Raw genomic sequence first — 24,238 nt, 5'->3', positions numbered from 1 at the left:
GCTTTGGCAACTACCTGTCTTTAATCCACATAGGTTCCTGCTTTTGACTGAAATAATGCACAGCCTATAAGCATCCAATAGTGGGATCAATTTGTTAAATGAAGTTTTTGGAAGTCTCTGACTCCTCTAGAGAACCTGTCACAGTACAGGTCACACACCTTTGCGATGGACACAGAGCCACTGCAGATGTTCCAGAGAAACCACAAGAAAGGATGGATATGTCGTTTGCACTTAATCCTCCTAATTTCTTAGTGGGTGGCCACGTTTTACGGTGGGAGATGCACCTCTACTAAAATGAAGGAAAAGACTTTGCCTCTTCCAGTTTCACATAACACCCAGAATGCATGAGGAGACAAAGAACAAGCTTGTTTGCCTCAAATAAAGCAATAAAGTAATTAAGATTTTTTTAAAAAATGCCTTTCATGACATCAACTATTTAAAACATCAAAGAATGAATGTGTAGATTCAGATCAGAAAATGATTAAAGAGAAGGGGTTTAAAAAACCTAAATCAAATTTAAACCTAAAACCATTTCAACAAAACCAAATAAATTCAGATGCAATTACAGATATTCCACTGCCTCCTCTAATAGCATTCTCAGCAGTAATCAGCATCTGAAATATCCTCCAAAATAGAAGTTGGCAATTTCCCTAAAACTGTGGAAAGAATATATCTATAAGCTTCCCTGTAAGTAAGCCTCCCTGGACATGAAATTTCCATAACTGGAGCACCACTACTAAGAAGGCTTGAGATCTTACCATCTCTTGCTATGCCTCTGATGCTTCCTTTCTGCCCACTTATCTGGAACATGGAAAGTAATTAATTCTCTGAACAGTGTTCAGTGTGTCCTTACTTATCCATAGAGTGGTTAGAAATCAGTGCTCCAGGGACTAAGTGAGAGATTTCCTAATCCAACATGAAGCCATTCATAGCTGTGTTGAAGATCAAACAACACATCTCAGACAGAAATTCCTTTTCCTTCTATTGTTGAATCATGAGTATATTATAGAGACGCCATCTTAATTTCTTTGCTCCTATATTTCAGATATTACTACTAAGATTTGCTTTGAGTGTCCTTATATTCTGGCTGCTGAATGTTCCCCAATACTGCATTCTACACTATTTATGCACATATATATTTATCTTTGCCTGATTATTAATCTGTTCTCTGTTTTGCTTCCATGGTTTGGTAACATGGTTGCCTCTTATTAGCACATGACTTCAGACTCAAATTATTCCTCATGTCCTTAGACCGCGACTTATCATACAATCCCTACCTGTGTGAATTTCGCAGTTGAATTCTCAAGTGTTAACTGACTCCTAAACCACCCCTTCTACTCTTCTTTTTAAAAAATCCCATATATAATAAAAAACAGAACTTGGATATCATTAACCATGGCATGAACATATTGTAGATCAAATGTATACAAGCAGAATAGTTATGGAGACTCGCTTAATTTGTCTAAAGATCATTCTTCCCTTTCAAACAAACATCATGCACTGTGGAAGTCAAAGTTCAAGGTATAATTTCTTACTTGGCAATATACTATTCTACAATTTACAAGACTTCCTGAGCAGTTACTTCTACATCACAACTAGTTTTGTGCTCAATATTTCTTCCGCATTTTTTCAGCCATGCAATTTATGAGAAAACCAATAGCATTTAAGAAATATAAAAGGGGACAGAAAATGTCAGAGAAATTCTTACGGGTATGCCACAGTATTTTTATTGCACTTGCCTCACTTTCAAAGTGGCCAAGCGTTGTTTGTGAGTGTCCTACCCATTCTACAAATCAGCTCTCTGGCACTTTGCATCCCCCGGGTGCTTGTGTTTTCTAAATACGCCATGGCATCCTTAACTGGGATTTCCTGTAAACACAGGAAGGTGAGGAAGCTGCATACAGAGTACCTGGCAGCTGTTTTACAATTGAATCTTCATGTTTTGCTTTGATCTTGCAAGAAGTGAGTGAAGTTTTTCCTTCAAGGTAACTTCCATTAAAAACAAAACAAGTGATCACACCAATCTCAAGGAATTCACTAGCCAGCTTCTGGTGCTTCAAATGAAACTCTGAAGAAGACACTGGACATTTCCAGACTGAATCCCAACCCTAAAAGAGTGACAATCACATACCAACAAATTCAGGTAGCACAGTTATAACAGACTGGGAGGTTTTGCACAACAAACCAGCTTCCTCCAAAGATTGAACTTTTTGCAATAAGCAAGGTGATAGGAAGATGCCCTGGAAAGTGTGGGGTAACACCTGCTTTGATGCACCATTGTGTTACTTTCCACAAATAAGAACACATACTCATGAAGTAGCCATTGCTGTCTAATTTCCCTGCAAACAGATCAGGATGAATGCTTGATAAATATGAAACATGGAAGCACCAATTTCGAGGTAGCTATGGTTTTGTTTGTTTGTTTGTTTGTTTGTTGTATATCAGGAAATGCAAACAATTAGGGAAGACGGTAGAGTGCTGAAAAAATGTTTATTGGAAAGAAGCATTCGCATACCAGCCAGGGCCACCTAGCAACAAGAAAATAAGCTCAACCAAATGTGCACCAGAATCCTGAAGGAATTCAAAAGCTCCTTGAGAATGAAGGAACAAAAAAATAAATAAATAAAATAGAGGCCTCTTTCACAGGGGAAGGGATTTTTTACAAAATTGAGGAACAGGTTTTGGCATAGCACTAATATAAACTAAGGGCATGTAAAACCCAGAGGCAACCTGATAATTAAATTAATTGCTCAGTTGTCATATAGCCAACACACAAGATATTAAAAAGTCGAGTGTCTGATTCCACTTCATATGCACATGCCCATACAATGTATTGTCTTAAAGTGTGTGCATCATTTGGAGCTCTTTAGCCAAGTGTTATTTTATAATGTGGTTAAGGTACTTGCAGGGTTTTTCTCAAAGACTACTCCAAATCTTATCATTAAGCCACTATAAAACATCAAAAACAAAAACAAAAACCTCAAGCTAAATTACTTTGTATACAATGCTTATTATGTCTCACTTCAAAGCAGATCTCACATGAAGATCATATATATCAGGAAAGGAGAGGGCAGGGATAGGGTGGTTTATACTGAAAGGAGGAAAAGGCATTTACAGAACAGAACGTAGGTGTTGGGGGGACAGTAAGCTGTTATATTCTTGCCTGTTTAACTCTATATCTAAAGTTGTCTAATATAGAGTAGTCACTTGAAGCTGTAGAGAATGAAATCTTGTTCCTTCAGTTTTGCAGTTAATGCATCTCCTCCTTTCACCATTGCATAGGATAGCATTGCTCAGCCTGGTGTTCTCCAGATGTTGTGGACCACAACTCCCATCAGCACCAGCCAGCATAGTCAGTGGATAGGAATGATGGGAGCTGTAGCCCAAAATTAGGAGAGGTTGGTGTATGAGATCCATAGTGTACAGCATCTTAGTGTGAAATGGGCTGCAGTATAGTGTGTCTCATCACTACTGGGAAAACCATAGCTTTAAGCCAGTAGTGATGTATGGAAGAGAGAGCTGGACCATAAAGAAGGCTGATCGCCGAAGAATTGATGCTTTTGAATTACGGTGCTGGGAGAAGACTCTTGAGAGTCCCATGGACTGCAAGAAGATCAAACCTATCCATTCTTAAGGAAATCAGCCCTAAGTGCTCACTGGAAGGACAGATCCTGAAGCTGAGGCTCCAATACTTTGGCCACCTCATGAGAAGAGAAGACTCCCTGGAAAAGACCCTGATGTTGGGAAAGATGGAGGGCACAAGGAGAAGGGGATGACAGTGGACGAGATGGTTGGATAGTGTTCTCGAAGCTACCAACTGAGTTTGACCAAACTGGGGGAGGCAGTGGAAGACAGGAGTGCCTGGCGTGCTCTGGTCCATGGGATCACGAAGAGTCGGACACGACTAAACGACTAAACAACAAAATGTGTGTCAGTGATGAAATATTGCAGTTATTGTCTTAGCCAACATACAGCTTTATGGCAACCATTTTCTAATCTTAATTACAGAGTCCCTGAATGTAGCATAATTTGTGCCAAAACTAGTTGAGACATGTAATTTGAAAGAAGTCTGGCATATTGCTCTCAAATTTACTTTGTGCAGTGATTATTTTTTAAAGGCAACCTATTAAGTGACACATTTCCCCTGTTTTGAAAAACAGAAATGGACTTTTAATGCCTATCTAGCCAGTCAAACGAATGTGTGTTTTCTGTATAACAACCAAATGAGAATCATTATCAGCAAACATTGTTTGAGGTAAGCTCAAAAACCAAGGCAATGTGATATTTGTGTTAGCTTCGCATGCAAAAAAACAACAACCCAGGTTGAGTTCCTGGCATTTCTCAGTACAGAGAGTTTCTGAAACCCAGGACAATTGCTGCCAGTCAAGGAAGCAGTAAAATGAGCCAAATCTGCAAGTTGCTATGGACCTTTGCTTGTGAACATACTTGTGAATAGACATTGCAAAAGAATCGGCCCATAATAAAGGGAATTGCTAGATTAATTCTTTGTAAGTCACCAGAAGGCCACAGGTTTCTTATCCCTGCTATACAATACAATCAACATGAAAGAAAGAAAGAAAGAAAGAAAGAAAGAAAGAAAGAAAGAAAGAAAGAAAGAAAGAAAGAAAGGCCAACCCAGGACACGTTGTGTTAAGCCAGGACACTCTTAATGTGCCCTTTTCATATCCCCTACATCTGTGCATCATGCCTGGTTAATCACCATATTGTGCTTATTTCTTAGGCAGTTCTTATACATGCAGGCCCTACTGACATTTTTCAGTTCTTACTAGGAGTTATTTTGGAGCCTGCTGTGAGCTGTGATGCAGTGGCTGCTGCTGCTGCTGCTTTGATGAAGACATAGTTACGAGGTGGATTTCAGCCTAAAGGTATACATATGTTCCTGCTGCAAATAACTGTTTGGGAAAGCGAGTTTTGCTACTGATACTTAGTCACATTGCCATTAGCAATAACTTTTTGCTGCCTTCCAAAGAGTTTCTGTCACTGCAGGCTGAGAGGATAAATGTCCACTCTTCAAGTTTCCGTGTCTAGAGCACATCACTTGTTGTTGGTCTTTTCAGATTTCCCTGATGGGCAGAGGCTGCCCTTTTGGCTTCAGCAGACAAATAGGGTCCACATTTATTGTTAGACTACAGCTCTACAGTAACCATCCCTGCCTGTTGGCCATGCAGGCTGGGGCTGATGGGAATTGGAGTCCAACAACATTTGGAAGTCCACACATCCAAGATATAGAGAAAAGAAGGCAGTTCTCTAATCAGCAGTTCTCTAATCAGCTTAACTGCAATACAATAAAATCGCTAAAAAGAAATAATTGCATGAACTCTTCAGGCTGAAAATGCTTAGAAAGCGTTATTTGCACGTGGTCCAAAGTCTTAATTTGTTTTACCATTGTGCAAATATTCATGGAAGCAGAAACTCAGTTTCTTGTTTTTAAAAGCCTTCCTTCTGCAAATGACAATGTGCAGAAAGTTTTATAGTCTTTATTTGGTTCATGCTCACAGCAACCAGGCAAGATGAAACACAGGAATCCCAGGCTTATAAATGAAAAACTGGGAAAACATTCAGTAACTTACAACTGAAAACATTCAGTTATTCATACAATTTTATGCCGCTTTTCCTCAAGAAAAAGTTCACAAAGTGGTCCTAAAAATCCAACTGCAACATTAAGCAATACAATGCAATTGATGAAATTTAAACACCTGAAACAGAAGCAATGTGATAAAGCATACTATAATATTAAGTCATCATAAAACTGACAGAATCAGACTGCATTAAAATGTAAAAATCTGTAGATTGGATCAGCAACTTGTCCAAGGCCAACTCATTTCGAACCCCTTTCAAAGGCTGTACAAAAATAGTAAAGTATTATGTGTCCTTCATGTTTTTGGAATATGAAGATTCCAAAGAGTAACAGTGGTTGAAATTACTATAGTCTCATCTGACCTTCCAGTTCCACAGTACAAAATTCATTAACAGTGTATTCTGAGAGGCAGTAGCTCAGGTGGCTTTCAAATGAGTTAGAGAAATCCACTTGATCATCATGAAAGCTCACGGATGGTTCCATGCAGAGTGGCAGTATACCTTTCAGTAGTAGATCCTAGGAACAAATGATGGGATGGCTCTCACTTGCATTTCCCATCTGTGAAGTTCCAGAGCCATGGATACAAAATGCTGGATCGATGGACTTTGATCTAGGTGGGCAAAATTTTGTTCTACTGAGGGCTGCATTTCATTGGGAGTAATTTATCAGGGGCTACAGTAAGCAGGGCAGAATCCTGCAGAGGGCAGGACCAGAGTCAAAAGTGTATAGCACCACCCTTTTCCTTTTCTTTATCTTGCTGCCACACTCATTCTCTCCCCCCCCCCTTCCTCCTCATTCTCTCTACCCCTCATCCCTATCCAGCAAGATGCCACTGGAGGGACCAACTGCAAGTCTGAACTGGACTTCTGAAAGCTACAGGTTGCCTCCACCTGGTATAAACGGGGTCTTTCTAAAAGCATTTATTATGATCTGCTGGCTGAATATCAGGGAAGAGTCATAACAGGTTTACAATTTAGAAGAAAATATGTGCTTGAAAACCAACCCATTCATTTCTGCTAAGGGATCAGGGATCATATGATTTCTTTTTTGACTCAGTGACCCCAATTTTATGGCCTTTTTCATATGCATGCTGAATTCAAAATACCGCCAGTACTTTAAAACAAAAAAACAAAAAACACACACCTCTTAACAGGCTTTTCAGTCATGTGAGGACAAAAGTCATATTCACAGTAACCTTAGTGCTCATTAGTGGAAGAAAGGGGAAAGCATGCATAGTGTCAGCTAGCACCACGACTGCAAGAAAATTAGAAGAAAGGCAACATTGTGTCTGAAGCTTATTAAACTGCAAACTTTTTCCTCAGCAATCAAGGCAGTGCATAGATGCAAATGAGACACTTACATAATGCTATTATACTTGAAGTGTGACTAAAAAGCTGGACTGATTAAGTTACTATGCAAGGTTTGGAGCTATTTTGCTTTCTCCCTTAAAGCAAAACATATTATGCATATTAACTGTTTAAAATGGACCATTCTGAAATTGCTCAGAACCAAATATTTCTACATTGAAGTGGCTCCCATTTTAAGTTTTGTTTATTTTTTCCTAAGCAGTAGCAGCAGAGAGCTGAATGAACATCCTCTCTAAGCATCTTTTCAATTTCACAGGCTGGATTTCAGTCTAATCTCAGCAAGGCACAAGGGTGCCCAAATGGATTTATCAAACTGCACTGTGCATTACGTTACTCAGATTTCAACAGCCTATTGACAGTAAGACAATTTCTATTTTCAGACGAATACTCTGCATCAACATGCATCATGTGTAACTAAGGTCATGGTCCCCCACACAATTGCAAATTAAATGTATGAACCTCACAGTTTACAATGGCCCTGTTAACTGTCGTGATAACCGGGGATGGACGTATGTGTCAAATCTTAGCTTCTCATTTTCTAATCTTAAAATAAGTTTGCCACATCTTCGTATCACCTTGTGAATATTAAAGGTTACTGACTCATCCTTCACAACAAGGTCCCAAAACCGGTTACAACTATAATGTGTAATTTTACCTAATATGCACTTTTTGCAAGCAGTTTCCCCAAAGTGTAAAGCATTTTCACAAATTTGTTTTTTCTTCTTCCAAATTTCCCCTTGATATACACCCCCCTTTTTTGTTAAACTGCATCACAAAATTCAGGAAAGCTTGTATTTCAAAGGAAAGATTGATTCAGTTATTTTTGGGAAGGCATGAATTAAGCAGGTTCACACCAAAATGCTCACCAAATTGAACTTCTCCCCTCATCTCTACTGATAATAACACTACTTTTAATAATGTCAGCTCTGGTCTATGGAGACATGGGTTTAAGAATCAGAATTTTGTCTATGTGAAAACTCAGCTTCCTTTTATAAACTGGGGGTACGACATCATCAGTAGTGGCTGAGTGGGAGGTATATGAACCCCAGTCTCCCAGGTCCAGCCCTCTAACCAAAACCACCACACTGGCTCTCAAACTGAAATCATTTGAGAGTAGGCGATATCTTATAAGCGTTAACATTTTTAAAACTGTTTTTTTTAAAAAAAATTAAGCTGAGCTTTAAATTGTGTTTTTAAAAATTATTTTCTTATAGTTTTATTGATTTATACTGCATTTTAATTTTACAGCCTCCCCACCCCACCCATTTTTGTCAGTCACCTAGAGAACTTGTTATGGAATGGCTATAAAAATATGGCTGTTGTTGTGTTGCTGGCATTGTTGTTGTTATGAATATAATCTCTGGCTATATTGATGCATTTGTTACTGAGAGGCACCCAGCAGGCATACGGCTGCGATGCTACTAAAATGAATATTTCTGATAAGATGGGTTAATTGTCAGAATAATTTGTGCAAGAGTAGCTGATTAATCCTTCCCCCGTGCCTCGCTGCAGATACTTTCATTTTCCTCATACCTTTAGCATTGCTCTATGAATGGCCCCCATTTTTTACACAATGTTCTGTTCTGATTACCATCTCCATCCCACAAATGAAAGTCTATAACAAGAGGAATTGGCATTACAGTGCTGCTATAATTCATTCCCTTGACAGAGACAGAAACGAGAACTGACAATGACACAAAGTAAATCCATTCCTATTCCAATGCCTCAGATTGCAACAGAAACCAGAAGATAGCATAATTTTAACCCATTCATATTGTGACAGAGATGAGAAATGGTTCAAAGCAAAGCCATCTTCTTTGACTTTAGAAATGCTCGTACCAGAAATAAAGATCAACACTAAGCTGGTATTTTTGCAAGGCCTCGCAACTGCACATGTATCCCAGTGGCAGCTGGTGGGCTGGAGCTGCAGGGCTGGTCTCCCAACAGCAATGTTGCTGTGCTTCTCTAGACTGCACTGGGCGGTGATAGGGCAACAGATGAATCTTTGGCTGAACCAGGTCTCTCATGTCTTTGTTTAGATCAGTGGCGGATTTAGGGGAGCACAACCAGTTTGGTCACAATGGGTGTGAATCCTAGGGGGTGATGCAACTATTATATAGAATGGAAGGCGTCGGGGTTGGGGTGCATAAAATTTTGGGGTCTCGCAGAGCACCGCTTAAATTTGAGATCCATCACTGTTGAGATTCCTGCATTGCAGGGGTTGGACTAGGGAGTCCCTTCCAACTCTGATTCTATGTCTACTCTAGTCTAGGGGGTCAAATATGCATTACAAAAAAACAGCAACCAGGAAATGCATCATCAAAAAAAGAGGATACAGATTTGCGTTAACATTTGCATGTGCTAGTTTATGCAAATTAGAAATATAGTACATCTCACCATAGTGAAGGAGACTATGGGGAGGTGACGTATCTGCCTGCTCAACCAAGTGTTGATGAGCAACTTTAAATCCCCTGCTCTCCCATTTTATGGATCTTTATCTTCAAACTGGCCTTGAACCACACTCCCCTTCAAGTAGAAGACTGGCAGACAGCCGAAGAGATACATAGACTTCCACCTTTCCACTGTTCAGTCTTCAGTTACTGGTTTTGCATGCAATGGATCAAGCGAAGGAAAAGTTATTGCACACTGGTTGTTTGCATTCCCGGGGTGTGTGTGTGTGTGTGTGTGTGTGTGTGTGTGTGTGTGTGTGTTTACCATTGGCAATGATCTTCAAAAACAATGTGCACTTTATCTCTACAAAACCAAAAGACCACACCCCAGTCAACAGGCTGCCAAAGCGTCAAGAGCAGATCCATACTGGGCATTTGACAAAAGATCATTCCCCTAGCTGTGTTACCACTGGCCATCTCTTTAAAGAGGTTTAAAGACTCTCTCAAGGCAAATCTTTAAAAAAAAGTAGTATAAACACCAACAACTGGGAAACACTGGCCTGCAAGCACTCCAATTGGAGAAGAGCCTTTACCAAAGGTGTCATGGGCTTTGAAAACGCTTGAACTCAGGACACAAGGCAGAAACTTGCTAAGAGGAAGGCAGGCTTGGTAAACCCTCACCATGATCAACTCCCACCCAGAAACCTATGTTCCCACTGTGGAAGGACGTGTGGATCAAGAATTGGCCTTATGGACTCACTGTTAAAACCATGTTCATGGAAAACAATCTTACTTGGTTCCGAGTGATTGCCAAAGAAGAAAACCACTGACCAGGAGTGCAGTGCAAAGATGGCCAGCTGATCAGTTAGCTGGGCTTTGCACATCAGCTGAAGCTGCCCATGTCCAATGTGCTTAAGTGACAACGATAACGCTAAAATAATTTTGGGTGCTCGATGGGACTGATCATTTCTGTCAATCTGAAGAACTGTGAAGCATCTTCTGGAACAACAAAGTGAAAAATGTCCATCTGTATACCAATTCCAACAGGAAGTAATATTTCAGAGGAGCTCAGCTTTGGGAAAAAAGCACATGTTGGCACATAAAAGGAGGCACAGGAGAGCCTTCTAGCTACAAGAAAGCAACAACAGATTTTGCTACATATTTTAGCAGCGGCCCCACACCATGCCAGCAAATAAAAAACAACTCAGAATAAAAGGAACAGAAATGATGCTTTATTTTACAGCTGATGCAAACAGCTGTGCCAGCTATGCCTATTTGAGGGAGGCATAGATACATATGCTTTCTATTGGTAATGATACTACTGTGCTACAGAGCATTGGCCACAGTAATCACCCTTATGATCAATGGCCAGTGAGTGCAAAATTCGGAGTGCAAAATCCTAGCCTCCAATTGATTCCGAGATAAAATACAGGAAAATCACGTGGGCTAACTTCTTTTTTATGTTGAGCCAAAAAAGAAGCTCCAAGCAAGCCTTCTATTTTGCCTGCAGCACTCCCGAAACTGAGCAGACATAGAAAGCGGATTAGAAAAACGAGAGGATGAAAGGGCATTAGCATGATACAGAGAATATATCCTCCAAATGGAAAGAGTTACCACTACCTCCCAATATTTCAGGTTTTTCGGTTGCTGGAATTTATTTATTTTTGTAAGATCTGCATGGGTCCATAAGAATATAAAAATAGATATGTTAACTGTTTGTGGCTTGTTTAGGGGGGAGGACCTCGTTCTCTCTTGCTTCTGTTCATTTTTCTGATTTGACAAGAAACTTCTGGCGATACTTGAATATACATCGGAACCCATCCAGGAAAGCAGCTTACTTACCATATTGATAGCCTTAGGCTCTTGCTGATTTCTTACTAACCAATGCATAAAATTATTTTTAAAGCAGAGCACAGCTTTAAACAAATATTAGATGTAAAATCTAGGTCACCCTTTCTACTGAAGGGCATATTAAGAGATTTCTTAGATTTTTAAGTTAAATACAGTTTCTACCACATGACTTTGTGGTTTGAGCTAGTTAAATATGTCACAGTTACAGTGATCTAAAAATCAGGAATGTTTAGTCAACATGAGATTTGAGTTATCTTAAACATTTAGGATTAAAAAGGTTTTTACTATTCCCATCCTTGGAGTCTTATTGTTGCAGCCCAGTTTTCCCCCAGGACATTTAAATGAGGTGAAGATTAATGAACAGTTCCAAAACCAGGATGCAAAGACCTATTTTATGCATGTAGAAGGATTTGTGCATGGCCTAGTGGGATTTCTGACTTTCCTCGCTTGGAACTGCAAACTCCTATGCTATATATAAAAAAGCTATTTTTCAGATTTCACTCAGCTCACATCCTCACCATACATTTAAAGCACACAAAAATCACCCCAGAGAATCCTAGCACTGCAGCTTACAGAGCTACAGTTCCCAGCCACCTTACCAAACTACAGTTCCCAGGATTCTTTGGGGGAAGCAATAGAGTCATAGAATAGCAGAGCTGGAAGGGACCCCAAGGGTCATGTAGTTCCTCTCTGCAATGCAGGAATCACAACTAAAAGTCATGTGCATTAAATGTATGATGTAGTTGTGACCCTTGTTACAAAAGACATTTAGCATGTGAAGCTGGCAGCATGATTCTGGTAGATCATGCCCCCCCCCCAAAAGCACTTTTTTGGGCACTGTATCAAAACAAGTAGTAGAATCTGTTGTACAACCTCAGAACTCCACCAGCTTATTCTGCCTTGTGTGCAAACTTAACTTACAGATGCAGGACATAACCAAGGAATCATTTTTAGCATCCTAGTCTGTATCTAATTTTCGGCTTCTTCTTCTCTGGAACCTGCATGGAATTAAAAGGAAGCACTTAGCCCCCAAAAAGTGAGCGGCCCTTTGAAGCTCAGCACAGAGCCATTGTAACATTTGACGTGGATGCCATTTTATCAACCCATTTATTTATTTTTAATCTATCTTTTAATTAGAGCCAAAATGCTTTTTCTGAGAAATTTATTAAAAATTAAAATATTAATGAATTAGAAAGAGCTATAGCTCTAGAACACTGTAATGCTGTCTGCCACCATTTTTCACAATGTTTAATGGCAGTGACCAGAAAGATTGGCTTTTCTTTTAAATTAACATTATATGAGAGCTGCAACACTATGACAACTCTGTGCTGAGCTGTGATAGGCAAAATGACCTGTTAGATCACTCCCCACATCAAAACCACATCTGTTTAAAAAGATGGATAGGTAGCACTAATTGCATCTGCCCCTGTAAATGTGGTGCTACACTTCTGTTCACCTGCAAAATAAATAAATGAAAACGAAATCCGTACAATGATTAGATGACAGCCTCATGTGTGGTTGCCTAGTAAAAAGAGTGAACAAAGCATAACTGTTTTCATTTATCTGCTGCTTCCATGAAACGCTCAGACTTCGACCCAGGCTTTGGCAATCCAGAAAACTATGTTATACTCAATTGTACCAGAGGATCCCCCTAAATCACTTCTGCTTCCAGAAAAACTGCCGCACTGGGTCCAATCCATGTATTTATTTTTGATATGGCAAACAAAACCATAATGGTACTTTAACTTGTGTGTTATTTTGTGGTAACTATTTGTGTTTCTGAATATTTTCCACTGTTGTGAGATATGAGATTTGCCACAAGCAAATCTTGACAGATGAGTCACCAAACTGTAGTAAATTTCACCCTCATCAGGCACATTTGGAAGAAATTTTACCTTGTAAAAACAGTGCATGAAATCACATAAATTATCTGGCCCCAAACAGAAAGTGTGAACATTAAGTCCACTCCAGATTAGCTCTACCCATCACAGTGATTTTTCAGGCCCTCGATAGCAAAATATCCCCAAAGGAGTTCAATATTTACCTGTAGGCAGAGCACAAAGAAATGCAATAAGAAAGCCTTCCTTCCACATGCACACTCTGCCTTTCATATTAATGAGAACCTTACTAGCATTTTGCATAGTCCTGGAGTTCTTACATTGTGGTTTTGAAATTCAAGTCTATCCAGGCCCTCCTGTCGTAAAATATGCATTTGCTGAATGATCAAAATTGCTACCAGAGGGTACGCTTTTAATGTGAGAATTAAACCTGAACTTGCTGGACTTAACAAAATGGCATATAAAGTTCCCTAAAAACATGATTAGGTTGAACATGATGTGGCGACTGAATTTTCAGGCAAAAATATAAAGACATCGTTAAATGACCCTGTGGCACTATATCTGTGTTTTTAATTAACTCAGTGGAAAGGGGTAATTTGAAAGGCACTTGTTACAATGGCTGTACCATTGCCCCACAGAAAGTTGTTTAAAAGGCAAAGATTTAATGGCCCAATTAAAATTAAAGTAAATGCCTAAGGCCATCACAAGTGTCTGTCCAAGAAATCAGATGCTACACATCTTTCTTAAAGGATATTCAGCTTGGAAGTTTAATTTTGCTGCTTTCTTGAATGAATGCCCCTATAGCCTGACAACAGAAACTTAAATATGTTTACTCTGAAGCAGGTTCTACTGAGTTCAGTGGCTAAAGTACTAAAGTGGATGAATATACAGCAGGCATCATAATATTTCACTGGAAGCAGAGCTTGTGTAGAAGGCTTCTAGAAACCCCTGCAGAGGCTCCCAGGTTTGTGTGGCGGGAGGAAGAAACAGTAAAATGGAGAAGCTGCGACAAAACTGTGTCCAGTGTATCATACAAGATTCATGTACCCAGGGGAAGAATTCCACCTTCGAAACAAAATCGGGTGATTTGGAACTGAAAAACTAAGAATTTGGATAAGGAAGATTTCAAAAGGACAGAGATGCTTTGTGTACTCCAAATACTCATGGAAGTCACAGCACAGCACAGAACTGAAATGGTACTGCTACCGTATTTTTCGCTCTATAACACGCACCAGACCATAACACGCACATAGTTTTTAGAGGAGGAAAACAAGAAAAAAATATTCTAAATGAAATAGTGGATATATGATTTTTGTGGTTCATGCTGTGGCCACAGACATGTGATCTGACAGTGAGTTTGGAGTAGCCCAATGCAAAAATCCTGAGGATCCATGTGGATCCATGCTTTGTAACCACGGAGGAGGGAAGGAAGGGGACCCATGGATCCTCTACTCACGACTGCAGCAGATCCCCACCACCACCCGCAGGCATTCACTCCATAACACGCACAGACATTTCCCCTTACTTTCCAGGAAGAAAAAAGTGAGTGTTATGGTGCAAAAAATACGGTACTTTAAAATTGCTTATTATAGTTGTTGGCACATTAAAAGTTTATCTCCAAGGTAGCTTTGTATGCTGCTTCCTCATCATATTTCAGTGTTAATTTATTTGCATTAACTAGCAGGTTTGATTCATCAGCAAAGTAAGATTTGTGTCTGCCCCTTATATTCCTTTTAACAACAGCTTTTTATGTGCCAGTCATGCTAATTCAACATACTTCTTAGCCACACCTCTTAGCCACACAGGGATTTCCTGTTCATTGCAAAGAATTGGAACCACCATTTGCAGTACTGGAGGCACAGTCCAAAATAGCAGTTGTAGTACAAACACACCACAGTGTTTGACCTTTTTCCTCATGGTTTAGTACTGCAGTGGAACTTAGGAATGGGGGGAGGGGGGAATACCAGCCTCACTGGATTTCCAGAATGAGGCCAGGACCTGCTGCTTTGGGGCAGGCTCTCTGAGGGCTCTGGGAATAAAGGGAAGCCGCTAGGCATGAATGAGAAGCTGTGTCTCATTTGCCTTCGGCAAATGAAGCAGGTGCCTAGTTCATTCCCGTGCAATATGCTAGACCCTGCCTCACATGCACATCTCAGCATGTGGAAGAGTCAGTGTTGTGCTTGGAGAGTTTGACTATGACCTGGTCAAACCCCCACCCCCTCCCCCCATAGCCCTGAAGCCCACCCTGACCCCACAGAGTTCCTGGGAATTTAACATGGGGAGGAGGGAACCATGGACGCCACCTTGAATTCTTTGGAGGAAAGGCAGAATTTAATTGCATAATTAAATTTAAATATGGATGCCCTTAGATTGAAGGAGGGAATGGTAATAAGAACATTCTCCTTGCAGGATCAAAGTTCTTTGGGGCACTAGTAAGCACTGCATACCTTATTCAGCGTACATTGTCTAAGGAACCTTCCACCTAACTAAACAGAAACCACCAAGTCCTGACCCACAACTGCCCATACAGTGGTACCTCAGGTTAAGAACTTAATTTGTTCTGGAGGTCCGTTCTTAACCTGAAACTGTTCTTAACCTGAGGTGCCACTTTAGCTAATGGGGCCTCCCACTAACGCTGCGCCACCGACGCACGATTTCTGTTCTCATCCTGAAGCAAAGTTCTTAACCCAAGGTATTATTTCTGGGTTAGCAGAGCCTGTAACCTGAAGCGTCTAACCCGAGGTACCACTGTACTCCATCCCCTCCTGTACCTGGTTCCACTGGTGGGAGTGGCCTAGTGGGACTTGCAATGCCCCACCCCTGTTTTAAAGGCACCAGCCACTTCTGCATTTCTTCTTACGCATTTGTCATCCATGCTTTGTATGTCTGTGTCACAACTGAGAGCATTAATCACATGGATGAAACAGAGTTACATGTTACAGTTCCCGTGTGTGACAATGTGTTTAATATATTTGCCAATATACTGCAGTAGCTGGCATATGAAAATGTTCCTGTCTTCCCAGCATATTCTCCTCCCAGCACACCAGATAGACGGCTTTACAGGCACATGATCATAATGCATAGATGGCCCTCAGGGTCCCTTCCAACTCTACAATTCTCAGATAAACATCAAATTAATATTATGCAAATTCCTCTGGAAACTCATATAGCCTTCATCTGGTACACCATGTGAATTTCTGTGTGCGTTTCAAAAGCATGTGATCTGGACATTTGCCATACTTTAAACTGAGAATAAATGACAAGTTACTCCAACAGAAGCACTGAATCCTGTCCAAAAATAAAGTAAAAAAAACAATTATTTGTGGTGTCAGGAGGTTTGTGACAAACACTGACTAATATTGTGAATGATATAGACTAGTTTCCTTCTGCTAATGTTTTTGCAATTACATTTTCTAGAGGTAAGGAAATTCTGATTTACATCTTCTCGGTTGATTAAGATATATTCCTGACTTGCACTTATCCCCCTGTCTTTCTCACTTGGCACATGTCTGTTTTTATGCATCTGATGCAATTCACCTTGCAGTCATTCCTTGCTTTGAATTCAGGGCTCACCTTTCATTAGATAATTGGAACAACTGTCCCTTGTGCTGTTCTAGAAACCGATGCTCAGCAGCATCCTATCTGGCACCTCTGCTCCTCATTACAACTCCCCAGATGTTGCTAGCTCAGAGTGATCAGGGTTGGCAGATGACTGCAGGGTGTTCACTTGCAGATTTGCTGAGAATATGGAAAAAGGCAACCCTGGTTCTGAGGATATTGGGATAGCCTTTATACCTGGGCTTCTTCACCCCAGCCTGGGAACTTTCTAAGCAGCTGCAGCTAGGAAGGTGGCTATCTTTGGGTCACTGTCAATGAGATAGCGGGGCTCTGGTGACTCCTACTTTCTTTTGACATTTTGGAGGAGCTGATTTTGCTTTTAGGTTGTGGGGAGGTGAATGCATTTGAGTTTTGGAGGGTTGATTTAAAGATGTTATCCTGATTAGCCACCTTTGGCATACTGTGGTGTCTGGATTAATAAAAAAAGAGAAATAATAAAATACTATACGTAATTTGCACCTGAATGTTGATCAGAACACTGCTTGAAATAAGGGAAACAAGCACTGAACCCTCCCTCCTCTGAGAAACAATCTTGATGAGATTGTGCCTACGGGCATAATCACAATTATTTTACTGCGATGTTTTACGAGCATGCACTTAGCGAAACAGTGACAAAAAAAAATTGAACTAAGTATATGTAACAAAGCAGATTTTAGGAGAAGGTTATTTCATCAACAAACACATGTACATTGATAAATAACACTGGGTAGGGGAGCTGCAAATGGTTTAGCACATGGAACAAACACCAATGGTGGGGCTGTTCAGTATGCTCCTGCTCCCAATTTGCTCTACATAGTGGCTACAACGCATGAAGAGGTAATATGTTCCTTTGTTCACATGTATTCTGCATCCTTTCTTCCTTGCCTCTTCCATTCTGCCCTGATGCTACATACCTTCCTTTGATCATGCAGAGTGATTTAGCTGCTCGTGTCCTTTGTTATACAGCAACTTCCACTGATAATGGCCAGGAAGTTATACCAAGGTGGAACCTGGCTACTACTAGATTTTTCCCATTTGCTTTCATCTTCATAATGGTTGAAATACTGTTACAAAAGGCCTATGAATGAACGGGGATGGAGAGTAGATTATGCTCATATGTGTAAAACGTATCTGTGTGTGCATTTGTCTAAACACACAAGAATACAAAATGTGGACAGGGAGAGAGGCACAAGCCTCATCCCCACTGAATGCAAGTTAATGTTCCCTACAGATCTTTCCCATGCGAAACAGGGAATGTTGGGAGTCTGAGGAGGAATGTAATGTGCGTGAGGAGTTAATATTTCTATCCCGCTCTTTCAACAACAAATGTTGAGCTCAAAGCGGCTCACAATAATCACAAAAGCATTAAAAAACACACCATTACAATCACTGTGCTATCAAACACAAACACATATAAATAAAGCAAATAGCAAATTCATCAACATGATTAAGAAAATTCAGTAAAGTCATGGTAATTCACAACATCAGAAAATATAAAAAAAATCATTCCTCAGAATGATTAATACCATTCAATAAAGTCCTATCAGAAAGAGCTGCTGAGTACCAATAGTTTGCATGCACTCCACTGCCACCACCTGCAACTAGAGCTTTAATTTGCTCAGACAAATCCTTTAACATGACTTGTGGGTGATTTTCTGGACAGGGGTGTCCAGATGCAGGCCAGCTTTAAAATGTTGGAGAAAAGCCGGCCTGTGTTGCTTTGGAGTCCTTCAGCCAGTGTGATGAAGCGGTTAGGGTGCCAAACGCTTAGAGTGTGGTGACCCAAGTTGAAAACTCCACTGAGCCATGAAGTTTTCAGGAGCTCAGCCTACTCTTGAGTAGGACCCTGGCAGAGACACATGCCCGACTGGCATGTTATCTCCCTCCTGGTCATTCATTTGGGAGCTTCAAAAGCTTCCTTCTGCCCAAAAATCACAGCAACCGATGCCAACAGACACCAGCACACTTAGGGATCTGCAGAGTCTGCGCAGTTCGCGTGACAGAACTCAGCATTTTTGCTAATCTGCTTTATTTACATATAAACACACATGGAGCACTGCAACATGGCTCCCCCTCACTCTAGCATCAGACAGCAAAGGGAAAAAGAACAAAGGACAATGGTCCCTCTTCACGGAACACATCTAGTCATCTAGCCCAACCCTCTGCAATGCAGGAATCTTTTGCCCAACGAGGGGCTTGATTTAGAATCTCACACTCTATAGAGCTATCTCCCTAGGTATAAATTAAACGAATGAATGAATGAATGAATGAATGAATGAATGAATGAAAAAGCCTCAGGCTCCCAGATCTCCGCATTGGCTCTCTGCAGGGCAGGGGTACCGAAGGTGGTTCCCTCCAGAAGTTCTGGACTGCAGCTTCCATCAGCCCTGCTGACTGAGGCTGATGGGAGTTGAGGGTCCACAATATGCAGAGGGCACCATGCCAGCTTCCCCTCCTCTAGGCTATTCAGGTGACCGTGAATGGACCTTTCACATTGACAGAGGCAAGAGATGGATTGGGCCTTTCCCTCCCTGCTCCTGGAAAGTGCTTATGTACAAGCTCATTTACTTTCATGAGCAGCTCTTCTGAATTCCGTGTTCAAAACTATATGTCAGCAGCAATGGCGGTTCGGCAGCCCTAGTGAGGCATGTGTGTTTGAACCTGAGGGTGACAGGAGAATAATTCGAAATGACTTAATCTAGCTTCTGTATTATAAAGTAGGAATGTAATATAAAGCACCGAGGTAAAATGGCTAGCCAGCTGAGCCTGGTATTTTAAAGTAATAGAGGGTATGCACCAGAGCGACAAGAGTCGAAGTCAGGTTAATGGTGATGGCAGGAAATAGACTGCAATTGAGGTATGAGTGATTGGCCAATGCGAATAAGTACGTGATTTGGAGGAATAAAGAGGAGTGTCTCCACTGCCAATGTTATCAGGTTGACAGCAACTGGCCCCAAAACTATCTGGGGATGAGACATTTCACTTAGTGGTAAAGGGGGGAGATCTCTTAGGCACCCCTTTTCTTTACTAATAAATATGTTCCACCCACCCTATCTTAAACTGAAGGACTTCTGACAAAGGTTTTTCTTAAACGACCTTGCCCCCACTCTTCAGCTCCAGCACACAGCTGGCTTCTAAGTCAAAATTATTTTTAATATCAGCTCAGAATACCTATTAAAGGTGTGCAATTTTTGCAGGTTCTGTTGACTAGATACAGGTTTCCACACTGCGTCTTATTTGTTTACATCTCTTCCCCAAAACGAGGAGTTTAAACTCTCTAATTTGAAAAGTAATTCATTTCTACCAAAGGGCAGAAATAAGCCTCTATTTTGCCTTCTCTATTACGTTCTCCTTTTTGACGCTTGTCAGAAACCCCAAACCTACCCTTTAGTATCCTCATGGACCAGCCTAAGCTATCCCTTGTCCTGGGATCTCAGCAACTACTATTCCTGAATAACTCCAATTTCAAGATTAACATTAGAAATCCTCCTAGTTTTGGTGAAATTTGGGAGGAATTGAAAAAGTATGGCAGTGTGAATGAACAAAACAATAAGACAAAGGACTGGTAGAAGTTTGCCCATCCCTAGTAGAAAGCAGAATGGAAGCTGCCTTCCCTTATCTTTCTACCCCCTGTATTATCTATTGCTACAAAATGCAAGGTAAAATAACTTTGCTGTGTTGCAGCTGCCGAAAATTAAAGGGCGTCTTTCAAAGTGCTGGAATTTTACTGACATTTTAGATTTAAAAGTCCCGCCCTGCCTTTTCTTTAACAAATATTTAAATAAAGAATTTCTCAGTTAGGACCCTGCAGACATCTATTGGGAAAGTTCATTCCTTCACAAGGTGGCTATTCATATTCTCCATTCCAACTCTGTTCTATGGGGCAGTCATACATTTTGCCAACGACAGAAAATAAATGTAGTTTAGAAATATTGGTGCTATACCATACACAAGGTCAAAGAAGACAAGAGTAATTTGCAACTACTAAATTGCTTGATGTAATACTCCAGCGTGATAATCTTTAAGAGGAAGCTTTGCATAAGTCAAAGGTCTTCAGAGCAATATGCAAATCAAATCCTACCACTTTCCTAAATCCTTTTAATCTAGCACTTAATCTCAATAATGACCCAGTTCTTGGAAACTTAACTGAGCTCAGCCTCTTAATCACATTATTCAGCTCGCCCTTCGCAAAGTTTGAAAGGAGATAGATAACAAACAAAGCTAAAAAAAACCTTGATGAAATATCAACATTAATTTGGCTGTGTAAGAGTATTTTATTTACTGTGAACAGAGTAGGGGGAGGGTGTTCCCTTGAAACCAAAGATAGGGACATAAGATGAGCCCTGCAGGATCAGGCCAAAGCTCCATCGCTATTATTCTCATAGTCGCCAAACAGATGCCCATGGCAGGACCTGAATACAACAGCATTCTCCCCACCTGTGACTCCCAGCAACTAGCATTCAGAGGCATACTGCCTCCAACAGTGTTGTTGACAGAGTTTACTTCATTTCATTTACTTATTCATTGAATATCTATAATGCCCTTCATCCACAGGGCAGTTTATAATACAAAAACACAAAATTGCATAAAATAGTAACAATCAATCAATCAATCAATCACACCCACACCCACCCACCCACACACCCATGAATCACCCTGCGGAGCCAGAGGAGGGCTCACAGAGGTTCAGATATGCAGGAATTCCAAAGAAATCATCAGAATGGTCAGGTCTATTAAAGAAGGGGACAAACTTACCGCAAAGGTTCATAGGCTCCCTGCTTGGCCTAGCTCACAGCATTCCATGAGACAGCCTCCACAGCGAGGTCTTGTCTACACCAAGGAAACATACTCACAGCCTTTATAAGCCCAGGCAGGCCACGTCACATGGGAACACAGGTGGCTGTTCATTACCTCCCCCTCTAGCTATGCCTGGGGCCTGTGGATACATCCAAGCATGTGAAACACATATGAGCTCAGTGCTACAGCTGCTACCAATCATCTTGACCATCAATATGCTGCAAGGAGGGCTTCCAGACCAGCTTGCCTTTTGGGGTCAACACCCCCAGTTTAAAAGGCCATAGGTTGTTTAGTTAGTCAAAGGCCTTGGGAGAAGAGGGGTGTTTTTGTCTGGCACCTTATTGTTTAGGAGACCATAGAATTGTAGATTTGGGAGGGAGCCCAAGGGCCACCTGGTCCAGCCCCCTGCAATGCAGGAATCTTAACGAAAGCATCCATGACAGACGGGCATCCAACCTCTGCTTATAAATCCCTAATGAAGGAAAGTCTACCACCTTTGGAGGGAGGAGGGCAAGTGAGAGTGTGGCCTGTGGAGAATCCTAGATACCAGGCAGAGAAGCCAGGAGAGCCACATCCCTGGGCCTAAGGTTCCCCAGTCTCCCCTAAAGCACACAGTGCAGTATAGTGGTACCTCGGGTTAAGAACTTAATTTGTTCCGGAGGTCCGTTCTTAACCTGAAACTGTTCTTAACCTGAGGTACCACTTTAGCTAATGGGGCCTCCTGCTGCTGCTGCACCACCATTGCATGATTTCTGTTCTCATCCTGAAGCAAAGTTCTTAAGCCGAGGTAATATTTCTGGGTTAGTGGAGTCTGTAACCTGAAGCGTCTGTAACCCGAGGTACCACTGTACCTAGAGTAGGAGGGGTGGGGAACCTATGCCTTCCAGACCACCAGCCATGCTGGCTGGGGCTGAGGGAAGTTCCCCTTCCCCTGCTGCAGAGGGCAGCAGCTGTAATTTTCATACCTGCCAAGTGTCCTGGAAAAAATGAAACATCCTGTTTATTAATGCAAGATTGTGGTGGCCATTTTGGGAGGCACCTGGGGGCGGACAGGCAAGATGGCAGCACTGCTCACATGACAGGCCCAGAAGCGCATTGCAGAAGACATGCATCCTGGTTTTTGACCTGAAAAATTTGGGTGGCATAAATTCTGCAGTGCTATAAAAAAGGTGGAAGCAACATGTTTAAAATGCAATTGCAGGAAGGCAGGCCAAAAGGCCTTTCTCTACCAAGTGTTTCATGTGGTTTCATTCTCTGCTTCCTCAGTGTGTCAAGCTCGGAAAAGCAGCCAAGGAGGCCATGAGACCTGGAACAAATTCATTTCTCACCTATACAACTGCAAGTGGTGCTTCTTTCACAATTATGGCTGTCTCCCCCCCCCCCCCGAGCACTCTTATTTCTTTGTGAAGTACAAGTAATAAAAAGGAAGGATGCCACACACACGCACACACACACACCCGTTCAAGAAAATGGTGTGTCTTAATGATCATTTGAACATCTTGGCAAAATGCATCGTCCCTACCCCCAGAGCATGTTCTTTTTTGCCCAACAGCAATTGCAGCCATATGTGAATGGAAACATCTTTTGCGGCAGGGGAAAAACAGGTGGTTGGCAGAGCAGGCATGAGCCTGCTCCTAATCGATACCACCATGCTGGATACTGTATGGCGCTAATAGAATCTCTGGGAATGAAAAGTGTGTGCTTCAGCTAATAATTCAGCCCGTTATGATTCAGATGTTGGAAAGAGAAAAGAAAAATCTAATCAATACGGGGAAATCTCATCTGTGGTTTCCATCTGCACAAACTCTGAAGACTGTGCTTTCTTCAGCATGAAACAATGGTGGCACATGGAGGGTCAGGCAGGAAGGCAACTCGCACGCCATCTCCACCCAAGAGAGGGAAACCAATTCTTCCCTGATGCTGCCGTTATGATTCTGATGGACACACACAATTTTTCAGCCTAAAAATGGCTGTGATTTGGAAAAAATATAATCTGAGTTTGGGGAAGGATGCAGACTCATATCTAGATGGGCAGAGCCCAAACTTTTCATTTTAGAAATTCACTGATGAGTTTGCAAAAGAACAAGGTAGAAATAATAGTGGCAGCATTTTCCTGCATTCCTGTGTATTTACTATATATCCCTTGGTAGAAAAGGGATTAGTTGGAAGCAGATCCCCACACCTTTTTTTTTGCAGATTCTCTGGAATTTCATGTGGCTCAGAGCTACCTTGCCTGTCTTGCCCCACCTCGCAGCTGCTGTAGCTTTTAATGTGTGCATGTAAGGAAATGGTTAAAACAGTTTATTGTAACACATATGTAAGCCGTCCAATATTTCTCCTCTGAATTCCCAAATTAAAAAAGCAAAATGATTTATTACAAAATAGATACTTATTATACAAAGAGACTCACTGTCACTTGTCCAACCCCCCCCCCCTCGCTCTGTCGCAAAACAAATGAATCTTTTTAATTAGAGAATGTTTTGGTTACAAATAAAAGTATTTGCAGGGAAGCAGAGTGTATATCCTTCCTGTGGAAATAAGGTGCATGCAGGGGAAGTTTGGACAAATAAGGAGCAGTATGTAGCATTAAAGTCCTTTCCAGGGAAGGTGGTGGCAGGTTAAGTCCAGTTAAGGAGTGTTGAGAATGTGGGGTAACCAGCCTCATATAACCAACATGCTTAGTGCAATTAGTGCACAAAGGGGTTAAAACCTAGACAGCATCTTACAAAGCAGAGACATCACCTTGCCAACAAAGGTCCGTATAGTTAAAGCCATGGTTTTCTCAGTAGTGATGTATGG

The 24,238-nt window shown here is 41.2% G+C and overlaps 1 protein-coding gene and 1 long non-coding RNA gene across 9 annotated transcripts in view; one reads left to right on the top strand and one right to left on the bottom strand.

Annotated features, from left to right (window-relative positions):
* LOC310687656 (uncharacterized protein) overlaps positions 1 to 24,238 on the bottom strand; it is a 223,301-nt gene that overhangs the window by 31,282 nt on the left and 167,781 nt on the right. For 3 of the 8 annotated variants that reach the window (XM_083463053.1, XM_083463055.1, XM_083463054.1), the window contains exon 5: positions 16,491 to 16,783. The exons of 3 other annotated variants lie outside the window; for them this stretch is intronic. In XM_083463053.1, coding sequence (XP_083319179.1) covers positions 16,707 to 16,783 — 77 coding nt within the window. In that variant the 3' untranslated portion in view covers positions 16,491 to 16,706. Of the gene's footprint in view, positions 1 to 758; positions 1,096 to 13,251; positions 13,878 to 16,490; positions 16,784 to 24,238 lie in introns of those variants that run through there. 2 more of the 8 variants (XR_014516513.1, XR_014516514.1) reach the window with 2 other exon arrangements.
* The window catches only part of LOC310687661, a 224,711-nt gene that overhangs the window by 158,898 nt on the left and 41,575 nt on the right, over positions 1 to 24,238 (top strand). The gene's annotated exons all lie outside the window — the stretch shown is intronic.

Source organism: Podarcis liolepis (assembly GCF_965112155.1).
Source record: "Podarcis liolepis genome assembly, chromosome: 10".
Classification (NCBI taxonomy): Eukaryota; Metazoa; Chordata; class Lepidosauria; order Squamata; family Lacertidae; genus Podarcis; species Podarcis liolepis.
The sequence above is the reverse complement of the archived record's forward strand: the minus strand, read 5'-3'. Positions and strand labels throughout refer to the sequence as shown.